The sequence below is a fragment of the Aythya marila genome (genome assembly GCF_965140915.1).
Source record: "Aythya marila genome assembly, chromosome: 2".
Taxonomy (NCBI): domain Eukaryota; kingdom Metazoa; phylum Chordata; class Aves; order Anseriformes; family Anatidae; genus Aythya; species Aythya marila.
This window is the reverse complement of record NC_139043.1, coordinates 65,169,323-65,196,414: the sequence shown is the minus strand read 5'-3', so window position 1 is coordinate 65,196,414 and position 27,092 is coordinate 65,169,323. Positions and strand designations below refer to the sequence as shown.

Genomic DNA, 27,092 nt, shown 5'->3' with positions numbered 1-27,092 from the left:
CAAGTAAACAGCGCTGGGAGCGTGGGGAGTCTATGCTCTACCAACACGCACACATGAACATCGAACCTTCTAAATATACAGTACATTGCTTTTACATACTAAACCCAAGTATGCCTATACATATATACAATCAGAAAAGGCAACAAACAATCCTTTAAGTCTATTACTATCAATGTCCATGACCAGGTGTCGTGGTTTAATCCGGCCGGCATCTAAACACCACGCAGCCGTTCGCTCACCCTCCCCCCTCCCTCTCTGGGACGGGGGAGAGAAATGGAAAGTGAAGCCCGTGAGTTGAGATAAAGACAGTTTAATAAGACAGGAAAATAATAATAATAATAATAATAATAATAATAATAATAATAATAATAATAATAATAATAATAATAATAATAATAATAATACAATGATGATAATAGTACTACTACTAATAATATGTACAAACAAGTGATGCACAATGCAATTGCTCACCACCCGCTGACCGATGCCCAGCCTAACCCCGAGCAGTCCAGCCCCCTCCCCCGGCTAGCCACCCCTATATATTGTTTAGCATGACGTCAGATGGTATGGAATACCCCTTTGGCTAGTTTGGGTCACCTGTCCTGGGTCTGTCCCCTCCCAGCTCTTACTGCACCCCCAGCCTGCCTGTTGGCAGGACAGAGCAAGAAGCTGAGATGTCCTTGGTTTAGTATAAGCACTGCTCTGCAACAATTAAAACATCGGGGTGTTATCAGCACTCTTCTCATCCTAAACCAAAACACAGCATTCCACCAGCTACTAGGAAGAAAATTAACTCTGTTCTAACTGAAACCAGGACACCAGGGGAGCATAGTTGGCCTGGTTGGAATGCTCCCATATCTTCTATGACTTATAACAGTCTCCATTTTCCATTCCTTTTCTTCATTACAAACACCAGAGAATTCCAGGGCTAGTCGTGGGAACAATATGTCTTGCTTTAGGTTTTTAAGCAACTCAGTCTTCGGGCCTTATGTATCCTATTCTTCCCGGATCGAAGAAAAGCATACCCATCTCCTTTTCAAGGCCAATAGGACCTGGATCAAGAGGCACGTCCAGGTCAGCAGGGAGCAGAACAGCAAAAGCCTTCGATGGCTGTAGCAGCAAAAGAGCCAATGGTGTAGCAGTCGGATCAGTAAAGGAGCCCGAAGCTCCCTCACTATCTGGCAAACCACACGTTTCTGACTGTGGTCCCACATGGCTCTTTAAGGCCTCAGAGATTGCTCGCCAGGTGCCCAGCAATCCCACTCCAACCTTGTCATTTCTAGTTGCAGAGTCCCACACCTTGACCTCAGTTTGGTTCCATATTTCAGGAATAAGCTGTAAGGCTACCAGGACAGTCTTTGTTTCTAAGGACGTGATTCCTCATAATGCGCAGCTGCTTACCAGTGAGGGGCAGTTGTGTGCGCGGGTCCACTTCTCTCAGCTTGAGCTTCTTTCCTGCTCTGGTGTGCCTATTTCCAGTGACTTTCTGTATGAGCTTCTCTGAGCAGTTTGGTGAGTTTGGCCAAACCTATCTTCACGAGGCGATCAATGTGCCTGTTCCCATCCTGGTCCCTGTTCTGCTAGCCTGTCCCTATTCATTCCTTTTTCCTGCTTATTTATTGATGACATAACTTCATTACATTGCGTTGCCTTTTTTCATCTTGAGGGCAGGCTCCCCTCTTATACCCTTCTCCCCACAGCAGTCCTTTTCAAAAACAATTTCTCATTGTTCAAACGACTTCGCCCAGCAACAGCAAACACCCAGAAACTTCCATGCCTTAACGGCTGGAGAACAAGCAACCCTCCAACCCGAGACTGCATGGAGTCTCCTGAATCACCCTTCTTTGTTCCCTCTAAACATTTTTACATTCCTGATGGCCTCATCGTTATGAGTCTGATGTTTTCATCAACCATGGGGCTTGCCGATCCCCATGGCCACACTCCCACATCTCCCCCTTCTTTCTAATATCACCCATTTTCTCGACACGAATTATTATGCCATGTATCACATTAAGGACATGGTTTAATACGTGACAGTGATGGGAGGGTGATGGTTGGACTAGGCAATCTTGGAGGTCTTTTGCAAGCTTTATGGTTCTGTGGGTCTGTGATTTAAAACTGATACCAAAACAGCAATTCCAGCCGCTACGGAGCTTACGGCACCCAACCCACAGGCGTGCTCTGCGCACCCTCCCTGAGGCCCCCGCCCCCCTTGCGGCCGCCAAACCCCCTCAGAGCCCCCGGCCCCTCCCCTCAGCGCCTCGGGGACAGCGGGGCGGGCGGGCTGCGCATGCGCCTCCTCCGGCGGGCCACCACCCGCGTGGAGGCGGTGGGCGGGGCGGGAGAGGGCGGGCTCGCTGAGGGGGCGGGGCTATGAGGAGCCCCCGCCCCGTGCCGGGCCCCGCCCAGTGCCGGGCCCCGCCCCGTCAGTCCGGCGCCGGCCCGCGGCGGGGCCGCAAGTTGCCCGGGACGGCGGCGGCGGCGGCTCTGCGGGGCTCGGTTCGGCCCGGCCCAGCCCGGCCCGCGGGGAGGGGGGGACGGCCGTTGGCACGGAGCTCCCCCGCGGAGGGGACCGGGGGCTGCCGGGGTCCGAGGGGATGCGAGCTGCGGGCCGGCCCCGCCGCGGCGTGGCGCGGGGGAGGTCGGGCCGGGCCCTGCGGCGCTGAGGAGCTGGAGCCCCGTCCCGTCCCGTCCCGTCCCGCCCCGTCCCGTCCCGCCGGCCCGGAGCCGCCCGGGATGGATCATTTCTGTCAGCAGGTGCAGCAGAAGGACGTGGGCCGCAGGCTGCAGGTCGGGCAGGAGCTGCTCGAGTACCTGCGCGACCCCGCGGCGTCCCCGGACGTGGAGCAGGACCCGCAGCGTCTCGACAAAGTGATCGACGAGCTGGCGGCGTGGGTCAACTCCAGCAACTTCAAGGTGCGGGGCGGGGAGGGGCCGGGGCGCTCTTTGGCCACACGGACAGGCCGGCGTCTGGCCCGGCCTCCAGCCCTTCCTCCCCCGGAGAGTCGGGAATCTGGCCTGGCTTTGGCTAACACTTCTCGCTTTCTGTTCCTTTTATCGTTGCCTGAACATGGCAGCACATTCCCTCTTGGGGGACACCCCCCCAACTGTTCCCTTAGCCTGAAATAGCATAGCTATAACATAGCTAGTAATTCTTTTTTTGCTACCCCTCCCATTCCCTTCCCGTGCTGGGCTCTCTGCTTGGTGTAACGTTTCCTGGGATTCCCAGGATTTCCTGCAGGCCCTAAAGAGTGCTGTTTCACTGTGTTGGTATTTCTCTCTGCTTAATGACTGAATTGCTTCTTCGGGTTCCAGTTGTAAATTTAAAGTTTTTCTATCGCCTTTAGGTGACTTTGTCATAGACGAGAAGTTACACGGTATTTTTATAGCTACCCGATGATGACTCATGTTTGGCTTTTTTTCCTGGTGCGCTTTTGGCTGACATACAGGAAAACAGTATTTACGGTGGACACGTGGGGGAGTAATATTTGTCAATTTTTCTGCTGTTGGTCAGCCGATAACGATAGACAATGTAGCTTTATTACCAGGGACGATCGCATTCGTCTTAGTGCTTTTACTTTTTTTTTTTTAACATTTGCTGCTGTATGTAACTGTCGCTGGTCTGCACTCCCGTCATCTGGTGGCGGTGTTGATCTGTAGTGCCGAGCTCAGGTCTGGCAGCAGGACAAGAGCCACCCTTCCTGCTGCGCAGAGTCCCAGAGTTGCTGTCTTGTCTCCTAAGACAGTTGTCCTTAAGACCTCTGGACTTAGTGCATGGCGTTTATGGTATTTTTTTTTTCCTATTTCTGTAATCTCTGGAGGAAAGCATAGGAACACCTTGCAAAGGCAGTGTGTTCGTGAAATATTTATTTTTACTCCTTAGATTTGACAATGCTGTGTACTTGGCAGTGTTTGCACATAGCACTTCTAAGTTTGAGGCCTGAAAATGATCAGGCTCAGCTGTATTTGCATGTATCTCACTTTTTTTTTTTTTTTTTGAGCAAATTTGTTCCTAAAGGTCAGGTTAGTTACAGTAGTTACAGGGAGTAATGTGGATTGGATAAAGATGATTTACTTGCTTTTGAATTCTTAATCTGAGGATAGTTGTTGGCAGTTGATAAATGTCAAAGCTAGGCAAGTTATTTTAAAACATCCTTAGGTGTAAAGAGGAACTGTTTAGTCACTTTTCTCAGTAGGATAACATAAAAGTTGTTTCCTGCACTTTAAATTAATGAAATTGGGAATTGAAAAGGAAATGTCAAGATGTTGCGGTGGTCGTTTCTTTTTATCTTTGTAAAGCAAGTCATTCTGCTTGCTGTTGATGCAAGGTAATAGTGATGTTGGCTGTTAGGACTGCACAACAAAGAAGGAATGTACAGTAAGCCAGATAACCTCATATTTTGACTGAGGCTTGGGAAGGTTATTATAAAATCTTATAATTTATAATTGTAATTCTTATTATATAACAATTATAATTCTATAAGTAGATTTCTATAAATTATGATGATTATCATAATTCTTATTATATTCTTACAGTCTCCTTTTCTGTGTGTCACCTGTTGGTGGCTATTTATGCATACAAAACTGCATTTTAAAGCGTATTGTACATGCAGTATTAATGGCAACAGCACGAGGTGTTGGATGTTTTGTTTGCAATCAGTTCCAGTGTCCCTGTCTATGATGGTGTTGTTTGGCATCTGATGTTTCCAAATGAAAATAAGGAATATTCTGGGGAACATCTAAAATTCATATTTCATCTTAAACAAGCATGGATGTTGCATGCAGTGGGACTTGATCTTCGTAGCTCCCTTCCAAGTGAAGTATCCTGTCCAATGTTTAACTGCTAGGTCTTAGTTTGTTGGTAAGCTCAGGGCCTGAATGATGACAGAAGATAATGAGTGTCACAGGCTTGTATGTATTCTCGAGACAAGTATTTCAGTAGACTTTGTTTTTAATTATGGTATTTCTGTTGATTTGTTGGATGCCTTTTTGTCTGCTGAGGAATAAGTATTCCTAGAAAATCCTACTTACCATCTTTCTTCCTATGTTGTCTTGGAGGTCTTCAAAGTCCTGAAGTAATTAATCCCTCCCAGTTTGCATGGCAGTTTAATTGGGTGATGGTTATGGCTGGCAATTCGCTTATTTGTCAGAACTGCTGAGCTAGATGAACCGGAGTTACAAGCAGGGGATATTTAGAGAAAGTTACAAGAAGGTGCATTATTTTCTTGGAGGTGACAGGTATGGATAATGAGGCAGTAACTAACATAACTTGCCCTGGACAGGCTATATTTTTTCCCACTCTACCGAGTGGGAAACTTCAGTTCTTCTACATGAAGTGCTCCATCTGAACATCCTGAAAAAGAAGAGAGATCTGGCAGCTCTTGGTTCTTCTCTGTGCAATGTCTGAGAAGACACGACATCCTATGAGAGTTTCTGCCTCAAGTAACCACAAGGAGAGGAACAGGAGGAAATAGGAACAGAAGGGCTGATTTGGCAGACTTGGTAACGAATGAAAAGAGATGAGGGGTTCAGTAAGAAAGTGTGGACTTGTTATCAGCAGGGTTGAATTAAGAGGTTGAAATCTTTTTGCTACAAGTTTAATAGTGCTTTTGCTTTTTGGAAGTTTGCAGCTATTTATAGCAGTTTAGTAAGCAAAACTCAACCGGTAGTTCCAATCTATTAAAGCTGATCAGGAAAATGTCTGTGTTCATCTTTCTCATTGGAGAGGAGAGCAGTTACCAGTTGGAGCTGCTGACAAATCAGTAAGGTGGGATTAAGAACATGCATTGATTCAGCTATGAATGGCATGGAGTGAACGTTTGTTGCAGAACACTGCAAGCCTCCTAGAGAGGGAGATGAGCTGTCATCCCAGGCTGTCTGTAAGGGGTGTCCTGGGGACTTGAATTGGGGTGTCCACTGTGCAACCAGCGATGTAGCAGCTTCCAAAGATGCTCGGAAACTTGTCAACACCAGGGAATACCCAGAAGAGGTGCACAATTAAAGCTTTTCATTTCGGACCTCATTACAATCACAGAGTTGCCCACTGAACTGGAAATCGTTTGCCTAGCATTCTGGTGCTATGATTTGTTTTAATATACAGTGGCTGTGACTTTGATTTGTTGCTGCAACCTAAAAGTTTTTCATGATTTTGTGTTTTTTAAATGGCCGTTTTCCCAACACTGCCAACAATAGTGGGGGAAAAATGAAGGGGAATGAATTAATGAATTCTGATTATTTTATTTTTTTAAAGAGGAGTTGGATGCAGAGTATTGAGAGTTGGCTTATGGCATTACTTCACTGTTATTCATTTTCCTCAGACTTAGAAATACCTGTCAGACTCAGAAAACCGGAGCAGTGATAATATTTGTGATAATACTTCTGGGTATCTTGAAGCAGTGAACTGATGACTTCTTGAGTGTCCCATCCTTTTATTACTGACATATATAATCACTGGCTTTATGGGACTAACCTGGATGTTCTTCTTGATGAATATATGAGAATAAAACATCACTGGTCTTGTGTCAGAGCAGTAGATTATTTTTTCCATGTGTTTTTTTGCAAAGCAGGTTTCAGTAATGAAGGAGAAATTGGAATGGCAATTAAGCAAAAAGGCTATGTAACAGCCAGAACCACCGGTGAGTGAGGTGGGAGCTGAAGTTGAAAGGCATTTGAACAAAAAGGAGTGAGCAGCAGTGATGCAGAGTGGAGACAGACAGAGGACCAGGTCAGAATATGAGAAAAAATGTCTCAGGGTACATAAATGAATGCCACACGGGAGTCGCTGCCATGTGCCTGAACCACACACATTTCAACCATACATGGAAAACGTCTCTTAACACCACATGTGTGGACAAGGCTATTGCTCCTGGATGCCTGAACGTGTTCAGGCCTTGTGCCTGAACACGTGTAGCCACCACACACCTGAACATGCATGTAGCTGCCACATGCCTGAACAGGCGTCAGCATGGGGGTAGCTGCCACACACATGAACATGGGTGTAGCCACATGTTTGAACACACGTTACTGCAACAGGCTTCCACAGACATGAATGCTTGTGTTACTGCCACAGGCAGAATCATGTGTTGCTGACGCATCCATGAACAGGCATGTGGCCGTCACACAGCAGAACACATGAGAACATGAGTGTTCCCAATACACACTTCAACACATGTAAACATGTCTTGCCACTGAATGGTTCCACATGTGTGAACACGTGTTGCCACCACATGCCTGGACATGCGTGAGCATGTGTTGCCACTTCAGAAGTGAACAGGCATGTTGCAGCCACACACCTCCATACGCGTGACCACGTGCTGCTTCCATAGGCTGAACGTGTGAACATGAGTGAGCATGTGTGTTGTTGCCAACCCCCTGAAAACATGAAATTGTGTATTGTCACAACACAGGTGTACAGAGGTGTCCACGCCTGGCGCGTTTTCTCCAAACACCTGAAAACATGTGAAAATGCATCTTGTTGCAACACACGTGAACACGTGCGTTGTCATCAAAGCCCTGAAATCATAAACAGGTGTTGTAACCAAATGCCTGAAAACACGTCTATTCACGTTTTCTCACAACACGCCTGAAAACATGTTTTTTCACAACATGCCTGAACACACATGAACATGTGTTGTCACCATATGCCAGAAAATATGTGATAATGCATTTTGTCACAACACACATGAACATTTTCATTAAATAAATAATAATGAAAAATATTTCTTTTATGTGTTAGCTTTATCTCCGCTCAGATTAACTTTATTGCTTTCCCAGCAGAAGCTGAAGTGCTGTTCCCACTGCTGCCCTTGTGTGTTGGAGGACAGATGCAACATATGAAATACGTCTGATAAACCTCGGAGAACTCATGAATGTGCATTTATGTTTTCATGCATGAAAGGAGTGCCCTCAAACTATAAAGTAATCTTGCTTTCAGCATTTCTCAGTCCTAGAGTCCTCAGCTTGGTAAACTAAATAATGTCCTGTTAGCATGGATTTGCATTTGAGCATGTAATGAAATGCCACCAAATGCTGATACCACTGGTTATTACATGTTGCTCAGATGAGATTTATCAATTAAACAGATACAGTTTTTCTTCTCCGCATGGAAAGAGACTTAAGATTCAGATGCATTTCATATACTGGAGTTATTAACCCCTTCTATACCTGCTGCATACTCTGCTGCCACTACTGCTCCTTTCCCTGGTAATGGCAGAGATCTCTGTAGACATAGTGTAAAGAGTGTGTAGAAATAATGAATTATAAGCTCATGAGTACTTGTTTCTGCTGTGCAGCTGAGACTGAAAAAAATAGAAGTTATTCATATAATTTCACGTGATTACTCAGGCCATTCAAACTTAACCAGTCTGGCTAGCATTTTGAATACAGACTATTCCTAGTAACATGGCTGCAAAGGATACACAGCTCAGGGATTCCTGTTATAAATTTTTTAGGGAAATCATTCTGAAAGAAGAACTTGCTTAAATAGATCATCTTTCAGCTGTTCACAGACAAAGCTACAAACAGTAGGAGAACATGCTTGTGGTGTGCAGTCCATGGAATTGTAGCAGTTATTAGGTCAAGTCTAAGCAAGTGCATGAGATTTTGATTTCCTCCTCCTGCTGTTGTCCCTTTTGAGTTACTTGCACAAAAGCACCAACCAAATCAGATTTCACACAAAGGGATTCTTATCAGCACCTTCCATGTTACACAGGCAGATGAAAGAGAAGATATTTCTGATAACATATAAAGTTATTCTATTTCTAGGTCGTTCAACAGATTCACCACCACACAGGGAAGGAAATCAGCTCTTTTGACTCTGCCCCTGAGACAAATCCCCAGGAGACGAATCATTCTCTTTGTTTACAGTGAGTCTTTGCTCTCTGCTTTTGACTTCATACACAACTTGACACAAGCTTGCCAGGCAAATGCTATTCTTTTTATCTTGCTGTAATGTGCTCAGAGATTTTTCTTTTTTTCTTTTCTTTTGTTAGCTGGCTTTGTTTTGGATTGGCATTTTGTGGACTCTCACAGTCAAGACCTCTGAGATAGTTCTATAGCCCAGCGTTACTTGCTGCTCTCCGGAGTTCAGTGATACAGGGGCAAATAGGAGTTTGGAGGAGGTGTGAGGCTCAGAAACAAAACAAAACAAACAAACAAAAACAATAACAATCCAATTTTCTTGTCAAAATGACAGAAATACACTAGGTTATGCTCCCAGGAATGTCCTTGGGTGGTGCACTGAATGCTGGAATCCAGTGGTTTGCTCCCAGGTTTTTAAGGTGCTGGGAAGGGGGCCCTGGGAGCCCTATATCTTGCTGCCCATACCTCATGTGCTGTGCAGCCACCTCAGCTCTCCTGGGGTAGCCTTCAATGTGAGGCTACCTCATGAACACCTCAAAGCTCTGTCATGCTGCATCTGTGCTTTGTTTATGACAGCTCCCATCTTGCAGAGCAGCAGGAGGAGGCCTGTGAGGAACACATGCATCATTAGCCCCTCCAGCAAGTGCAAGATACTCAGTTTGCTTGGTGTTGAGTTGGGCTGAGCTGTACTTTGAAGCTCTCAAGGACTGGGAAATGCTGCTTCCTTACCTTGGGTTGTTGCAAAACAGCTTTTAATGGTTGACAGGTATTTTTGAGAAAGTAAATAAGGAACTCTGTGTTTTTTCAGGGGAATATGTAGCGTGCCTTTTTGAAACCACCAAGTAAAAATTATGCCTGTGGTTTTGCAAAGAAAACTCTCACTAAGCACTGAAGAGAGGGGCATGGTTTTGTGGGCCAGCAGTAGGGTACAACTTTACTTGCAGCAGCACAGGCAATGAAGCTGTGTTGCCTGTTACCCGCAGATGTCATGAATTGCATGGCCACAGGATGGCCTAAAGGAAAAACTTGTCCCAGTTGCAGCAGAAGTTTTGGAATTTAGTAGGAACCTTTAATAAGGTTCCTTGTTAATCCAGCAGCAAAATCATTTCCCTCGTGCGCTCTGTGACAAAGACAGAGAATAAATATTCTGGGCTGGAAGACCTACAAAAGGAGGCCTGGTTTTACAGGCCCTGGTTTCAGGCCCCTAGCAAGGGATTGCTTCAAGCTGTAAGAAGTCCAACCACTCCTTGTTTAACCTCTTCGTTCTGTCCAGAGCCTCCGGCTGCTGTGTTCATGCCCTTCCCCAGCCAAAATGGAGCCAGGTGGAGAGAAAGCGAGGCTGTAGACCAAGAGAACTCCCTCTTACAGGGCTTGGAGAGCAGAGAAAGTATCAGAGAAAAGCAGGAGTGTCTCTTCCTTGGGCTGTTTCGCACTCTTTTGGTATGTACTTACCCCAATGTTTGATGATTGTTAATGCAAGTGTTCCCATGCTGTGGATTTTACTTTCATAGTAGGAGGTTAAAGTTTCAGCTTCTGATGGATGTAGCTTTTTGTAACTATCAATAAAAGCAGTGGTTGAAGGTGAAGTCCTTGAACTCTAAATTGGCTAAGATCCAACTATTGAATCTGCTTGCATTGGTGTGCTACAGTTTATAATTAGTCTAATCTCTGATAGATTATAATTAATATCTGTAAGGACAGAAATTAGACAAGTGGTGCTGAGACTACTGAATCATGTGATAATGGTCATAGGGAAGAGTATCAGAATTTTGTTGCTAGGATAGCACCCCTCTTCTGGAGGAGGAAGTGTTGTCTCTTTCCTGATGCTAACAACTTTTCGTGGCAGGACAGCCAGTCTTCATCACTGGAGAAATGTGTCTGTCACTGTGTAAAACCAGTGTGTCTCCTACTTCGTGCAACAAACAGAATATAAAAGATGGATGCCAAACAAACATACTAACCCCTTGCAGCTGGGTTGTGATGAGAAGGATTTTGCTTGTTATTTTTTCTGACAATGCTTAGGTAGTTCTGGGTACACAAAATTTATGGAGTCCATAAGACTTCTGCTCTCCTCCCTTGCTTGTGAGGAGCGTGGACTTTGTGTTGTGAAAGACAGGTTTTTACAATGTAAACTAGCTGTGATGCAGCTACATCACCAAGGCTTAGGAAAACAAGTTTATTTTGCTCCTTTTGATGGTGCTTAATTGAGAGGGGCTCATGGACCTTGTTTTTCATTCCAAGAAAAACTGTTTCTATTCTTATAGTGGAAGGAACTACATAATGTACCTAACGCTGAGCTAGCTGTTGTATTGCCTGATACTGCTTCTCAGGAAAGTCACATTAAAACCATTATAAGACTTGTGGCCAACCCAGGACTTCTGCTAGAGCAGGACAGTGGACCTCTTCCACTTGTATAACCAGTGCTTGACAGGCAACTTGTTTTCTGTGGCATGAGTCTGTGCTGGAACGGATGGAAACAGTAAACTAAAACAGATAACTCTTGGGATAATGTGGTGAAAATTACCTGAAGTAGCACCTGTTACAGTACCAAGTAAATTTGTGGGACCTTCACCTCTCTAGCATTTTGCCTGGTCACACTTTTATCCCTCTTCCTCAGTGTCATGCATCTTAGAGGACACTGCCCCAGAGAAGCTGCTGACTGGTCATGATGCACCGCCTGGGATATTTTATTTTCTGCAGCTGAGGTTGTGGTAATTTGTCCTGTCCCTGCTCCTGCCTTCTTCCCCACAGCCCTGTTGCATGCTGTTGTACTCCCATCACCCTGTAAGCTCACAACAACGCCTTTTACTAGGGAATGAAGGGACTCTCCCAGTGTCTCCTCCTGTCTCCCTAAGGTCCTGTGCCAATTCTGTTATGGGGCTCAGCAGTATGACTGTGTAAACTTGCTTGTGGTTGAAATTATGTCCTCATAATCCCAATAACAGGGGTGGTGGGACCATTTAAACATTAACTGTTGTGTGATGGGCATAAGGGGTAATTATGGCAGGGTGTTTTTGTCTAAACAAACATTCTCTTATGAACTTACATAAGCATACTTGATAAGGGGGGAAAAAAATTAGATTTTAAAAGAAATAAATTCATAGCACAGATTTTAATTTGGAATGATGCCCTTCCCTGCCCCAACCAAACAGAGTATCTGCATACTTAAACTGGAAGGTGACTGTCTGGGGCTAATGAGGCCCTTGTTCTGCTCTTGGTTGTGCTTCTGGCTGGCAGGCTGAACTTCTTCAGGCAGCCTCCCTTTTCTCCACTTAAAAAGGGTATAAAATGATATTGACTCAATTGGCAAAGTGTGTTGAGGTGGCATCTCCGCTTCCCTGAGGGACTTGTGGCAGGTCAGAGGCTTGATAACAGCCAAGAACAAAGATGAGGTGTCATCTGGTGTGCATATGGAAGCGCTCCCACTACAGACACTATTTGACATACAAGACCTGAGCTAAGCACTTCACGTGAAAGGTAACTGCAATGGAAGCACACAGATCACTTCGTTCATGGTTACTTCCTTGATAAAACAACCTGTAAACTGTGAAAACTCTTTCCCTTAGCAACTTTTCTTTTCTCCAACAGCTCCTATTGTATGAATATTCTTATCCTATGTCCTGATAAAAATGTGTTATTTTGAAACCTTTTGCTGGTAACAGCAAAACCTTTTGCTGGAAACAAAACCAGTTATGTCCTGCTCATGCTTTCTAATGACATGGTTCGAAACCTTGTATGTGGACACACTCTGACCTTAACTGGTACTCAGACTGTAGTCTTCCATGAAAACACATAGCTGTCACTTGGAGATTAGTGATTCAATAAGATGACTTCTTGTTGTTGTCACCTTACTAATGAAACAGATTTGCACTATATGCTATCAAAATTTCATTACAAACTATGCAATGTAATGACTAGGTTTTTTATTTATTTATTTATTTATTAAAATACAAATTAGAGCTACACCTCCTGCAATCTGGTTACTTTAAGACTTCAGAATTTTTTCTTGGTCCCCATTCCTAGTTACTGCAACTGTCGATAAAGAAGACAATCCAAATCTCTCAAAGCTCAGGAACATGGCAGAAAATAGTTTCCCAAAGGTCACAAGTCGTTCCTCTCTGTGAGAGAGGAGCAGAGGAAGAGATTAAAAGCTGACATGGGATGTTTGCAGCTAATGCTACTGTCGGTGTAGTGTTGGCAGCCTGTGGCTCTTGGGGTGCTCTGGAAAGCTGTACCCTCTGTTTAGCCCCAGAGCATGGATTCCTTCATCCTTGTTTAGTCACTCCGGGCCCTCTTAAAGGTCAGCTGGGAGAAAACAGGAATTGTCTCCTCCAGAGGAAGGTGCAGTGTCTCTCTCCCCATTTGGCAATGCAGAAAAAGTCTAGATGGATGTGTATCAAGCACGGTGGTAGAGAGAAGCTGCATCTTCTTTCTTTTCTGCCTTCCCCTGCAGTAATTTTATTCCCCAGATGAATGAGTCAGGCTTAGTATCAGTTTTATTCCCAACAGTCCTTGATACTCAACTTAAACTCAAAACCAACGCATATCCCTCATAGCCCACAGCTTTTTCTGGAGCTGAGGAAAAACAGAACTGATGTCGTTGGCTATTGTTATACGGTGATGTCTAAAATAATTGATTTTTGTAGCAGTGAATTGATTGCACTACACTTGTAAGTACTTGGATTTTATTATTTCTATTTATATAAATTGAGAAATATGTTATATGAACTCAGATGGAGTGAGCCTTTTTCCCTTTTTCTTTTTTTGGTTATTTTCAAGTTCCTAAGCCTCGCTGCCACCCATCACCTCTTCCCCCAAGTCCTCCAGCGGAAAACGCCAAGGCAGTGCCTGCCAGGAATGGACAGTGGCCAGTCTTGGAATAAAAGCCAGGTGAGTAAACACATGCAGACCCCCATGCTTGCCAAACAGCAAGGTCTGCAGTGAGGGTGGCACCTTTGTCCTCACTCCCTGCTCCTCCTGCCATGGTAAGCCACTGAAGCTTAGCATGAAGCAGCAATAACCTGGTGTATAGACAGCAAGAACCTAAATGCTTGGTTTCTGATGAAAGCTGAAATTAGCTATGCTGGAGGTAGGCTGGATGTTTTTCCCGTTTCTGGTTTTCTTCTTTGCTTCTTGTTGAGGAATGGTTAAGTGAGGTGGGACATGTGAATGTGGGGCAATTGGCAGGCAATAAGCTAATAAAGTACCGTACTTAGCTTACATGGATCTGGGCACGTACGCAGGTGGCTGAGAGCCAATCAGGATCAAGAACACGATGCCCTTAGGCGATTGGATAGACCCCCTGGGGCAGGACGGTAGCAACTGCATAGCGCGGGAAAGTGTTAGCCAATCCTAAGTTTAGTTTAAGAATGTTTACGAGTTTCGGAATAGATAAAAGGCGACTGAGCTATCCATTAAAGTTGAAGTTCACTGTTCACTCATATTGAGCGTCTGTGTCTTCCTCCCGTCGACAACAGCTTCTGAAGTGCTTGGGCAGCCAGTCTGTTCTCTGTCAACTCCCACTGTTACTTTTTTCCCCTAAAAACAATATTAAAAGTCCTTGTATCTTGTTCTAGTATCAGAGAGTAGCCCAGCATGCAGTGTTTTGCCTGTCTGGGTTTAAAATTCTGCTAGCAAAGACACTGCTCCTGTTGTATGCTTGTATCCTCTAGCTGCTTACAAGCAATCCCAGTGAGCACAGCACAGCCTTTGACTGGGTTTACTCCATCAGAGTAAAGCTTTCTTTTTTTTTTTTTTCCTTTTTCTTTCAAGCAATTAAATGTCTGAAAAATAGAAGTTCATTGAATGGAGCACAGAGTGCTGCTGAATGTAGAGCTGCTTCTTATTAAAATAAAACAAACTTTTATTAAAGTGGTACAGATGTTCTCCATCTTTGTTCTGTAAAAATCAAATTAAGGAAATCATAATGTTTCGGATTTCATTCAGACCCTGACTTAGCAAGCATCTGCTACCCTGGGGAAATTGGTATGAATAAGGTGATGGACAGAGGACTCTTCCAAAAAGATTCAGGAACCTAATGCATGCTTCAGATATTTCTGTCTAAATGCAGATCCTTAAAACCTTTCTGCTGTTGTAGGGGACATGAAAATCTAACTCTCAGCCTCAGCAATGTGCTGTTTTCAGGAGTCACAAATTCCTCCACCTCTTTTTGATTTCTCACCTGTGGGTTGTGATACAAGCATCTGTATGATGTCAGAGCTCTTCATAAAACAGTGGTGGCTGCTTCTTATTCGCTCATTTTCCAAAGGGAAGATCACATCTATTTATTGACGTTCACATCTCTTTACTGCCCAAGGACACTTCAATTGCTCTCTCTCCCTTCTGTGGAGAATGCCCTAAGCAGCTAACTGGAATCTGCCCTGAAGTACACACTGTTACAAGTCTTCCTGGCTTAAAGTAATCAATTACATAATTATGAAGGTACACGCACTTGCACACTAGAAAGCCTGACTCTGTGGGGTGGTTATATTGTCATTCTAGGCCCCAGTTCTTATGCCAGGATGTTAAGGTTTATTTATACATTTATTTATGTAAAGTTAGTATTTGGTGAATTCGGAAAGGAACAAAGGCAGCATATTGAGCCTTCACAAAAGCTTGTATTAATTCAGCTCCAATGTTTGGGACCATTACGTGTACACAAACACACTCTAAAGGCCAAGCTCCAAATACTTTTAACTGAGAAAAACATGTTGCAGGCAGCACTGTTCCATTGCAAAGCAAGCACGCTGTTGCTATTGCCAGTGCTTAATGGAAAGGAAACACTCCTTTTTGCCTGTCCATAGCAGGTGTTGCATCAGACTAGGATGTTCTTCATAAATGAAGTATCATGCTAGTGTGTTAAATCTGTGTTTCTTAAAGACAAATAGAAAACATGAAGCAGAGAATGTTATCCTTCTGAATTATTTTCCGTAATTTCAGGGCAGGAAATTCTGATCTGTGTTGAACATATAGCCCAGACCGGAATGGGAACTGTATCCCAAGTATTCAAGATAGCAAACACACTCTCTGAACTTTTTGCCACCTAAAGGGTGATGCTAATTAACTTTACCACTATCTTCAAATATTTCTTAAACTGGTATTGTTTAATATGTTTTTCCCCACTGCTTGTCTATATCACTTTGACCAGTGTTACAAATCATTACTGTGAACTTGTGCCATTCTTGCATGTATGTAGAAATACAGTCACTGAAAGCAGCTGATGAAACTTATGGTCACCAGGACAATAGTGTTAAATCCTAGAAAATTTGCTTAAGGCTACACTTAGCTCCTAGAAGGGTGGCTTTTGCATTTCTCATTGGACCTCCTAAGGAATGTCCTTAGGAATGTTGGACCTCCTAAGGAATGTCCTTCAGACGTTGCTGTATCCTGAAGAGACAGAACAAGCATGTGGTAAATTGTGTAGTTTCAGCCCAGTGTAATTTCAAGCTGGAGACTGTTAATTCCCTGCAAGGAATCTGTTCTTTTGAATGTCCAAACACACACTCAAAATTTCTTTTGGGGGCACCTGAGATCTGCTTCCAGTGTCTATTATTTTATGAAGCTGGAAATAAGCTTGTGTGATAGGGCTGCCTTTATTTCTGCCTTGGAGTTTTACCCTCTCCCAGAGCTATGCCACCTTCCTCAGAGTGTTTACATCCCCTCCCCAGGAAACGATTACTAATCATGTCTCATATGCATTTAAAACACACAGCCTCTTACAAGAATGTTTATAAGTAAAACAGCAGGTGAGCTTGTTAACTCCATCTGCTGCTCTTTGCATGGAGTGTATGTTTTGTAAACAAACTTTAATATCCTCTACTGAATTAAAGTGATGTTTTCAACAGGAATACCCTGAGTATAATCATGATATACATACATGGCCTTGTTCAAAAAAAAAAAAAAAAAACAACAAAACAACAACAAAAAAAAAAACACACAAAACCCAAAACAACAGTAACTACCATCTGCTGCTTTCCTTAGTAAACATTGTGATATACATGTATCATGAACTCAATTACACAGATCACTGGGGCATGTTGTCCTAGTTGCTGCTTTTTTGAAATAAGTGTTGAAATAAAGCTTTGCTTCAGGTGTAGCAAACCCATTACTGAATGCTTGTCAAAGAGAAAGGACTTGTTTCAGCTGGCTGTGTGTGCTCCCTTATGTCAGTGGGACACTGCCTAGGCACAGCTAATTTGTTTCTTATTGACTTGTGTAATTATAGGCAGGGTTAATAAACAGCACCAGTTACTGCAGAGTCTATCCCCAAATGTTCTATCTTTCTCAGTAAGTACCCTGATTCTGTCATCTGTGTTTTGCCAGGCCTGTTGAGAAATGATATTTAATCAGATCCATTTTTTGCCCTAACATTACCCCTGGGGTTCACAAGCCTCATGCCTGGTTTTAGAAAAATACTCATTTATTTAGAAAAATGCCAGCCAGAAGTGCTGAGACACTGAATGCAGGGGAGGTAGAGGCAAAAGAGAATTTTGCTTTCATGAGGAGAAAATCATAGAATTGCCGCATGGCTTGGTTTGGAAGGAACCTTAAAGACCATCCATTTCCAACCCCCCTGCCACAGGCAGGGACACCTCCAACCAGCCCATGCTGCTCAAAGCCCCATCCAGCCTGGCCTTGAACACTTCTAGGGATGAGGCATCCATGGCTTCCCCAGGCAACCTGTTCCAGCGCCTCACCACCCTCTGAGTGAAGAATTGCTCTCTAATATCTAATCTATATCTGCTCTCTTTCAGTCTAGAGCCATACTTCCTTGTCCTATCACTGCGCTCCCTGACAAAGGGTCCCTCCCTAGCTTTCCTGTAGACCCCTTTTAGGTACTGGAAAGCCACTTTAAGGTCTCCCTGGGGCCTTCTCTTCTCCAGGTTGAGCAACCCCAAATCCCTCAGCCTGTCCTTGGTCACCCTGATCATCCTTGTGGCCCTCCTCTGGACTTGCTCTAACAGCTCCTTGTCTCTGTGCTGGAGGTCCCAGAGCTGAAAGCAAGGCTCCAGGTGGGGTCTCATGAGAGCAGAGCAGAGGGGGAGAATCACCTCCCTTGCCCTGCTAACCACACTGCTTTTGATGCAGCCTGGGACATGGGTTGCTTTCTGGGCTGCGAGCACCCTGTTGAAATGTGAGATTGGAAGCTGCTGGGGAAGATCAGAAGGAAAGCGGGACTTGGAATTCATGGAGAGATGCTTAAGTTCATTGAGCAAAGCTATTGGACTGAGATATAGAGAGCATGTGAGAAGAAAGGCAGAAAAGTGGCAAAAAGAGTCAACAAGCATTTAAGGAATGGAGTGTGGGAAAGAAGTTTGTATTTCTCTTCCTTCACCCAAGAAATCACAATCTGTTCATTAAAGAAATGGCAGAAGCTTGAAAGCTAAGAACTCCAAGGTTGAGATGCTTGTTTTAATTTGAGTCTTTTTGGATATAAATAACCTGAAATAGTTCTTAATTGTACACTAGGTGTGATAATGCAATGAACAACTTCTGCTAATTGAATGAGGAAAGCATCTTTTATGAGGGGAAACAAGTTACAAGTCTAGAGGTAATCTGTGATGCAAATCTAGGAGGAGAACCATAATCATGGTATGATTCCTAATTTATTGCTCACAGGGTATGTGTATGTATTTGTTTTATTCTACATTCACAGAACATACAGGCAGACTCCTATCATCCTGCTTTGCTATTGGTTGTAAGTTAATGTTGGGTTGATACACCTGAAATGACTGCATTTTAATACCTTCTCTCTATTTTGGCCAGTCTTCCTTCCCCTCCCTATCCAAACTGACCTGCTGTATTTAAGCAGCTAATGTGGGAGGAAGGAAACTTCTCTGTGTCAGTTTTGCACAGCAAAACTCCTGTTGACTGCAGTGGAAGAAAGATCAATCTGCAGTCTTTCTCTTTCTCTCTTTTTTTTTTTTTTTTTTGGCCAAAGTACAACCACATGCTGTGTACATGAACCTATTGCATTCAGCAAGACACAAATAGAAAACATCATAAAGTTCCCAAGGCCTTTTAATATTCAGGAGGTGTCTATGTTTGATGTGGTGGGCACATTGTGCCTGATTTGTTACACCTGTTTGTTTCTCACGTGAAAACCACTGGTGCAAAACTGCAGCCCATTGTATTAAGCAGACTGGTCTCTTGGCAGGTTCATTGTGAGTAAATGATATGCCTCTCACTGAGTAAGACCTTGATGAACTTGTATCAAAGGACTTTCAGAACTCATTTTAGGAGCATGATGTGAATTATATGGAGCAGGTGTGAGTGCCAGAGGAAGGTGGAGGTTGGTGTCACACTGCACAGCTGAAAGTCACCCACCATCAAGTTTGCTTTTCATGTGCTTGGCCAGTGTGAACTCTACTGGAAACAGGAGGCCCTCTGAGGCTATGGTAAGCCTGAAGGCTTTCCAGATCAAATCAGTTGAATGACTCCACTGCAGCTGAACAGAAGAAAGGCTTCATAGCTTTGTAGGGGAAGCAGGTTACAATCCCAGCATTGTGGTGCTACCTTCTCTTAGGAGGGGGTACTTGGCTTCAAGTCAGATTGTGCCGTGCCACAGGTGGTGAGGGAGAGTCCTGTAGGTAAGCAACCAGCTACCCTGACTAGGAGATAGGGGAAATGTGCACCCCCTGTTTGGCCCTGGGGAAATGACAACATTTGGATTTGTATCCTTTTGTGCTATAGGTGTTCTGTTAGAGCTGCCCAATGCCTAGTCTGTTTTCTCTTGGAAACATAACATTGGTGATGCCCTAAGGGCACCTACAGAACATCTTTGAGGGACAGCCTGCAGCTTCCTTTCCAGCAAAGTTCATGAGCTGCTACAACTGACAGAGTTTTTGTAGGTTGGGGGAACGGGGAGTTCATGGAAATTCTTGTTTGCAAAGCAATTCTGTCTGGCTCCTAGTGGTTAGGTATCGAACACAGACAATAAAGTGAAGTGGCAAGTTACTCTTGTCGCTCTGTATACTGAGGCACTGATGAGTTAATTGTTTTTCTTCTGGTAATGCCCCTGCATATCCAGTGTTAGATGCTGCAGAAGGCGCCAAAGCCTATAGTAGAAATCCCAGTACACTTGATAGAGACTGTATCTCTAGTTCAGTATGGAAAGAAAAAAAAAGAATCATGAAGTGGCAGAACTTTGGGCAGCTGTGCTCTATGAGATGCTCATGTTAATTTTTTTTTATTTTTTTTTTTAACTGGGTTAGCTCTCCTGTGTTGATCCTCCCTTGAGGAAGGGAAGCCTTCCATTTGCAAAACACTACCATGGAAGACTTCTCCATGGTAGTCCTATTAAACTAAAATAGGGGCACTTAACCATGAAAATGCTGTACCTGCCAGGTGGAAGTTTAACTCGTTAAATCTATCCAGGTCCAGCATATTTTTAAAGGTGTACAGTCAGGAATAGGTATTCCTGTAGTGGTTTTAACAATGTTTTGTTTTCAGCAATTGGGATTGTGGGGAACAAAAAAAAGTAGCGGGAATATCAATTACTAAGAGTGTCAAAAGGAGTCTGAGAAACTGCCACTCAAAGCAGACTTCTTTCAAAGCTAGAAAAGCTATGCTAGAAGCAGTGAATTTCTTCGCTATGTTGGGACAATCTGAAAAACGTCGTAAGCTTCTCTACATGTTTCCAAGTACTTTAAAAAAAAACGGGAAAGATGGATTACAATGTTACCCTATATCAGCATCTCTTATGTAATTATAAGGCAGTAAAGTTACAAAATTCAGAACCTGTTTGATTTTATTTTTCATAGAAGATTTTAAATAGCACAGTGTGTAATAACAGTCACTACTTATAAAGAAGAAAAATGCTTTCTGCCAGTTCTTAAAGGTTATGTTTGCAGAAGCGACCTTGGTTAGGGATTTGTATTTCAAAGCTATAATCTTCTGAAGTCACGTTCCTAGTAGCGTTATGCTCTGTTGGTGTGAACTGTGACACCTACATGCATAGCATCACGCGCAACTGTCACTGTTTGAACAAAGCCTTCTGGCTAGATTTGAACTTCTCATAATTAGAATGTCATTTAAAAAAAGATTTTTTTTTCCCAGTTTTTCAGAGCTAGCATAACTCCCCCACATGCCCCCATCCTTATTGCTTAAGTGATGCAAGAGAAGATCTCAAGTAATACATTGACATCTGCAAACTAGACTTAATTAGTTCTCACAATATGCTTTTGAGAAGTAATCTCTTTTACCAGTTCTTGGTGAGCGGGTCTCTGCTAACATCTGCTACCAGTGGGGCTAGCTCATGATCAAGGAGTACACAGGCAGCAGAATAGTAAAGAAGCAGAGCTAAGTTAACCTGCTTCCCCTCTCTGTAGTTACTCAGCAGCTTGTTTTACGTTTTGACTTGAGTCCATTGTGCCATGCACCATGATCTTACTTACTCTGTACAGTCTGGTTATAGTGAAGAAAATGCTTAGTTCTATGTTTAAAATCCTCCTAACAGAGCTAATTTAAAAGAACACAATGCATTCCAGTCATCAAACAAGCAAAACAGAAGGGGTATTAGATAGCCAAGAACAGGTATTACTTAGCGCTTGGCATGGTAAGAATGATGACTAATTCTCTTGGTATTAAGGAGTTGAGGACAGGGCAGCAGAAGAGATTTTAGACTGCTCTAAGAAAGTGGCGAAAGCTTATGTTTACTAGGCTGGCTTTTGCCATCCAAATGATCTACACAGGACTTGTAAGACCATAGGTGACTGCAAAGGACACTTTCAAGGTAAACACCTGAGGGAGGGTTAGGAAGGGTTAGGTATACAGAAGCAAAGATGATAGGTTCTCCTTCATTTTTCCTTTTCCAGAAAAGTATATGTGCGATGTGCCACCTCTACTATCAAATGGGCTTTGTATTTGCTTGCGCTATTTTATAGTGCCCCATCTCTCCCACCAGTATCCTCTTAAGTGAATGTTTTTCACTGTGCAATTCTACTTTGGTTGTAGGAGTAAGAACAGGGAACGAAGAGCGTTAGGGAAGACAGTCTGCTGCATTCTGAACTACTTCTAAGGTGGCCTTCATGAACCGCTTCATGGTGGCCTTGTTACCTCCTTCCCTCTATTCCCTTTAAGTGTTGAGTCATGCTTTCCATGATGGAAATTGCAGATGGAGTTTGGTTTAACACCCCCTCCCTCCTGCCTCCACCCATGGTTTATGGTAACTTTAGGTCAGGCTGTTTTGCGTCTTTTAATGTAATGGGTGGCAGGTGCTGATGGCCTAGAATAACAGTGTGATGTAGTTTTAAACATGACTTAGTTCTTCTAGCTATTTCTTAGATTAGCAAAGTGCATTCCCTTTTGCATCAACCTAAAAGTAGTTGAAAACTGCAGTTAATAATATCCATTAACCAGAAACTAAGCACAGGAAAACTAAAAATGGTAATGTGATGCTTTTATTCTTTATCCTCAAATAAACTTATGTTTTGGCTGGATGTTTTAGATGTACTTCAATTCCTCTGGAGCAGATATTACGGGTTCCTCCTAAATCCTGTTTTGAAAGTAGCTGCAGTGCAGTTATGCCAACATTGTCAGTTAACGACATAGTAAGAAACTGCTTGGAACAAATATGTATGACAGAAGCAAGGTCATCTGCATCTGGAGTACCTGTGTTAATGTGCATCTTGTTGGTATTTCAGCAGTAAGAGTGACATAGTCAAAATGTTCAAGGGGAGGAAGGGGGATTGGAATACAAGGCAGTAAACTGTCAAAGTCTGTCTCTTCTAAGCACATAATGAAGTCCCCTCCACTTTTCAAAACCACTTTAAATTCATCTGAATTAAAGCAGTGAAAAAATATAGCATAATTGTTTGCTAGGAGTATGGCAATTTGTGACAACTGTAGTATAGGAGAGATGTGTGCTGAAATGCCCAATAGCTTCTGCATCATCCGGAAATTATCCTGGTACAGCAGAATAAGCCTGTTAATGAAGTAACCCTAAAAATTTTTTCCTACTTCTTAGGTAGGAAATTCCTACAAAATGCATATGCAGAAAATGACATTTTGTACTTAATGTTAGCTGACCCTTCTCTCTCTTCATCAGTGAAGTTTCTTTTGGTATGTACAACTGTAATCCCCTTCTTTATAACTGCCTTGTTTGGCTTTCTTGTGTTTATCTGAAGTATGTTGTTTATTGGCAAGAATGGTCTAAAGATACTGCTGACCCCTTGCTCCTGTTACTGCTGCCATATGCTGACGTGTCAGCTCTGTCCATGCAACCATCTGTGGTGAGGCAAGCTGAATGCTTTCCCCTGCCAAAGGACATGGAAGGCCACTGAGCACCTCTGTGTGCGCCAGCCACATGCTATGCTGAAGAGCTTGAGAGGTTTTTCTGGATGCAATCATGCAAAATAGGCAATAACAGTATATTCAAAAAAACTGAAAGCACCTTGAAGGTGGCCTCCAAAATAAGTGTTAAGGAGGGCACAGAGCTCTGATTTCTGCTTATAGCTGGATTATGCATTTCACAATGATCATTTTACTTCCCAAAACACATTCCAAGAGACTATTCTGGTCTTGCCTACCACGTTTTCAGAAGTGCAAAACAGTCATTGGGGTATCCCATTTCTCCTTTTCCTGCCTTCCCAATAAGATTCCCTATGAATTATGCTTGCCCCTTCTCTTCCCCTTTTCAAGAGGTTGAAATTGTGTTGCACCGAGTTCTATAGAGAAGTTCGTACATATAGGCAATATTCAACAAATTTCAGTTGTCCTGCAGGAAGAAAACCTGCCTGACTGTCCTTAATTCCTAGCTTCTACATGAAGAGTAGTCCTTTAAAATTTCAATGAGCTTTTCATACTTACCATGTTGATTAAAAGACAGTTGTTTACTAATACTAATTTACTAATTGTTTTGAAGTATAAATCTTTGGGGGAGGGTGATAGTTTCAGATCATACCTTAGGGAACTTTTAAAGGATATGCAGAGTCTTTGATAACTGCTGAAATAGTGAGAGATACACTTACGTTTTAGTTAGAATAACAATCTACTCCTGAGTAAGAGAGAGAGCTATTTGTGCCCTAAGGAAGGGTACATTACAGAAGTCTGTGTTCAGAGAAGGCAACAGTAAACAACGCCAGCAATATCCAGTAGATCAAATGTTTCTAGGATCTAGTGTTACTTGTCTGTGAAATCAGGTTGAATTGCTGGCTCCCAAGGAACTCATTAGTAATGTTCCTAGCTGAAATAATACTTTGCACACACTCTAAATGCATGTTATGTCTCCATCATCATTATTGTTAGGTATTTCAGGATGTGCTTGTTAATTACAGCTGCATGTATTAGTAGACTCTTAGGCAATGAAGCAGTAATTCTCCGGTATCATTTGCTTTGCCAGCCAGAAAGTCAATGCAGAATTTCTATCTACTACATTTCTATCAAAGTTTAGTTTCTTTACTCAGAGATTCTCCTGAACACAATGCCCTTGCTGTCTTTACTAACTTACATCAAAAAGCAAAATAAAACTGTCTTTAAGCCAAAGTCTACACTGACATATGTAGCATTCCTCTTTCTGACTAGTTATATAGGATGCATAAGGCAGACCACACATGTTTCTGGACTGTGTACCTCCAACTCAAGATGCATATAGCATGCCTTGAATTTGACCTTTATTTCCAGTTGTGGCATGTGGTTGAGTCAGCAGAGAAGTCAAAATGAGTTGCAGCTGGATGATATGGAGGCTGGAATAAAGGGAGTGAATAGTTGTGCCCAGTGCTATAGAAATAGAAAAGAATTCAGAGTAAATTCTGAAAATTGGCATTTAAATTTCAAAAGTTACAGGTTATAGGAACTGATTGGAAAGCAGACTTTTGTTAGGCCTGTAGAATTATTGTTAATAATATGAAGTATGTTTCGGACTATGGAAGATCTGAGTGATAATAATTGTGATGTTAATTCTGCAAAGAGCTTGTTACTCATACTTGATGCACATCTGGCATCCTTTCGTAGGTAATTTTGTAACTCACCACAGAGATCTGCATGATCCTAAGCTTATTGAAACCGAGACTGATGTAAAACCCAGTAGTAGGCTCTGCAACAGAAAGACATGGAATTAACATGATAAATGGAGCAATTTCAGAAATGTGCTTTTCCTTGGTTCTGTTTTCATGGAGGGTGACATTTCAGCCTTATATGGAGAATCTGACTAAAACCTGGTCAATGTTTATGTACAATTTAAGCTCTAACTCTTTGACTTATTTGGAACTGCTGTCAGAATAGTATCGTTTTGGACTAGTCATGATGGCACTGAATTTCACCCTTTGGGTTTATATTATCATACTTCATGTTGCAACAACCAGGTGAAAACTGAGTCTGAATATGACTACGCTCTCCAAGTATGCCTCCCTGAAGCAGACCTTTTTGCATTCCATATCTGGTTACATTTAAAGTTGATGATGCTTTTACATAACATTTATTAGTCCCATAAATGAAAGAAAAGACCCAATTTAGGTGTGTTCTGCAGAAAACAAACACTACTACTGTGACTCACCTGCCCAGCATATATTATGTTATTCTTGATTTCTGCATAGCACAGCTGCCTTGGAGGAAAAGTAGGAGTTTTGAGGATGTCTTAGTTTGTGATGCTGATGTGCCTGCTCCTGTCTGCTCAAAAGTGCACTGAGCGAGGAGCAAACAAGGTGAGAGACAGAGTTCAGTGTAAGGGTGCTACAGATCATAAGTGTGTATGTGTGTATACACACACAAATATTGCATAATTGTGCCGTTTCACGTTCCAGATATTTCAACAAAATGTATGTATTTGAAGCTGAGTTTTCTTGAATTCTGAATCAGAAAATAATTATAAATATGTTTTACAAATCTGTTGCCTCAGTACTTAGGATTGTATAAACAAACTATGCAGAAAATCCTCTACTCTTTCTGGAGAGTAACATACTTACGTGAAGGTTAAATTAAAAACTAGTTTAATGAAGGAACAGATTTTTCTGCCAAACTTCCATCAACTTCAAAACTAAGAATTTAAAAAGACGATATTTCAAAACTAATTGCTTGACAGTGTCCTGCTAGCTAATGACCTAAGCACATAAGAAACTCAATGTGACTACCATTTGTTGACATGAATCTCTTGAGTTTGGTATATTATATTTTTTAAAAAAAGGGGGAGCGGGGAGATGTGGGACAAGAGGGAACTATTCCAGAAGAAACGCATCTTGCAGGATTTAAGGTTTTTGCATTTTAGACACACATTTTTGAACATGGCACAGAAGAGAACAAAGGAGCAAGGGTTGTTCCTCATGTATTTATTCTTAAATCCTGAGGGAATGGTGGAATTAATTTCATTCATGTTTTGAAAGATGGTTGTTTCCTCTAGCCTATTCCAAATGTTTTCTGAAGACAATTTTTATATGTAATTGCCTTTTTTTCAATGATCTTGAAAAAGGGAAATACAAAGGTTAACTTAGTCTTCAGCGTGAACCCTTGTAATGTTCTTAATCACAAGAAAAGAGTACTTTAGATGTGTAAACACAAAGTATAAGCCTTTTATAAGAAGCAGCGTAGTTGATACTAATAGCAGGCCTGACATAAAACTGTGCTGTTAACGTGTATGAGTGCATACTTGTGTGTGTCCAGTAACAGTAGGAGAAAGCAACATTTTTCTGAGTGGTAATCTTGTTTAAAACAAACACATCACTCACTATTTAAAGCAGTGCAGACATAAATGCTAAAAAAAAAAAACATTTCAGATCCCAAGTGTAGGCAGAGGATTATTTACAACAACACTTCACAAGTCATATTGGAGTAGTCATTAGGATTTTAATATGTATTTTATAATGTGGCCAATCTTTAAGACTTTACGACCTGATACGTATAAGCTACCAGTGGCTTTTACAGAAGGATATTCTGACGCTACTAAGCAGACTTAGTTTTTCAAAGCTTTAATTGAAAAACGACATTCTGGCTGCCGATATTTTAGCTACCCACAGGTTGTGGTGCAAAATAACACCTGAGCTTCTCTACAAAACCTGAAGAGTGGCATTACAGGGTCACGGCAGCTCCTCGCTATGGCTGAGGCCTCACACCGCGGTGGCCTGCCAGCCATGCCGAGCTCTTCGGGGACACTGGGCTCCATCTACTGGCGTGAGGGAGAATTCTCCTGGGCGCCACCCCCTCCTCTTGCCACCAACACTTTCTGGGGCCCTGCAAGCCAGCACTGAATGAGTTTTGGTGGCTTAGATCAACTTGTGAGGCTGTTTTTTGTGCTGGGAAGAGTT

At 42.7% G+C, this 27,092-nt stretch overlaps 1 protein-coding gene across 22 annotated transcripts in view; it reads left to right on the top strand.

Moving 5' to 3' along the window:
- Nucleotides 1-2,268: 2,268 nt before the first annotated feature.
- The window catches only part of LOC309875139 (uncharacterized protein), an 80,978-nt gene continuing 56,154 nt past the window's right edge, over nt 2,269-27,092 (top strand). For 7 of the 22 annotated variants that reach the window (XM_082754227.1, XM_082754243.1, XM_082754241.1 and 4 more), the window contains exons 1-4: nt 2,269-2,916; nt 8,764-8,864; nt 10,133-10,299; nt 13,639-13,749. In XM_082754227.1, coding sequence (XP_082610353.1) covers nt 2,374-2,916; nt 8,764-8,864; nt 10,133-10,299; nt 13,639-13,742 — 915 coding nt within the window. In that variant the 5' untranslated portion in view covers nt 2,269-2,373 and the 3' untranslated portion in view covers nt 13,743-13,749. The other 15 variants (XM_082754235.1, XM_082754236.1, XM_082754237.1 and 12 more) reach the window with 14 other exon arrangements.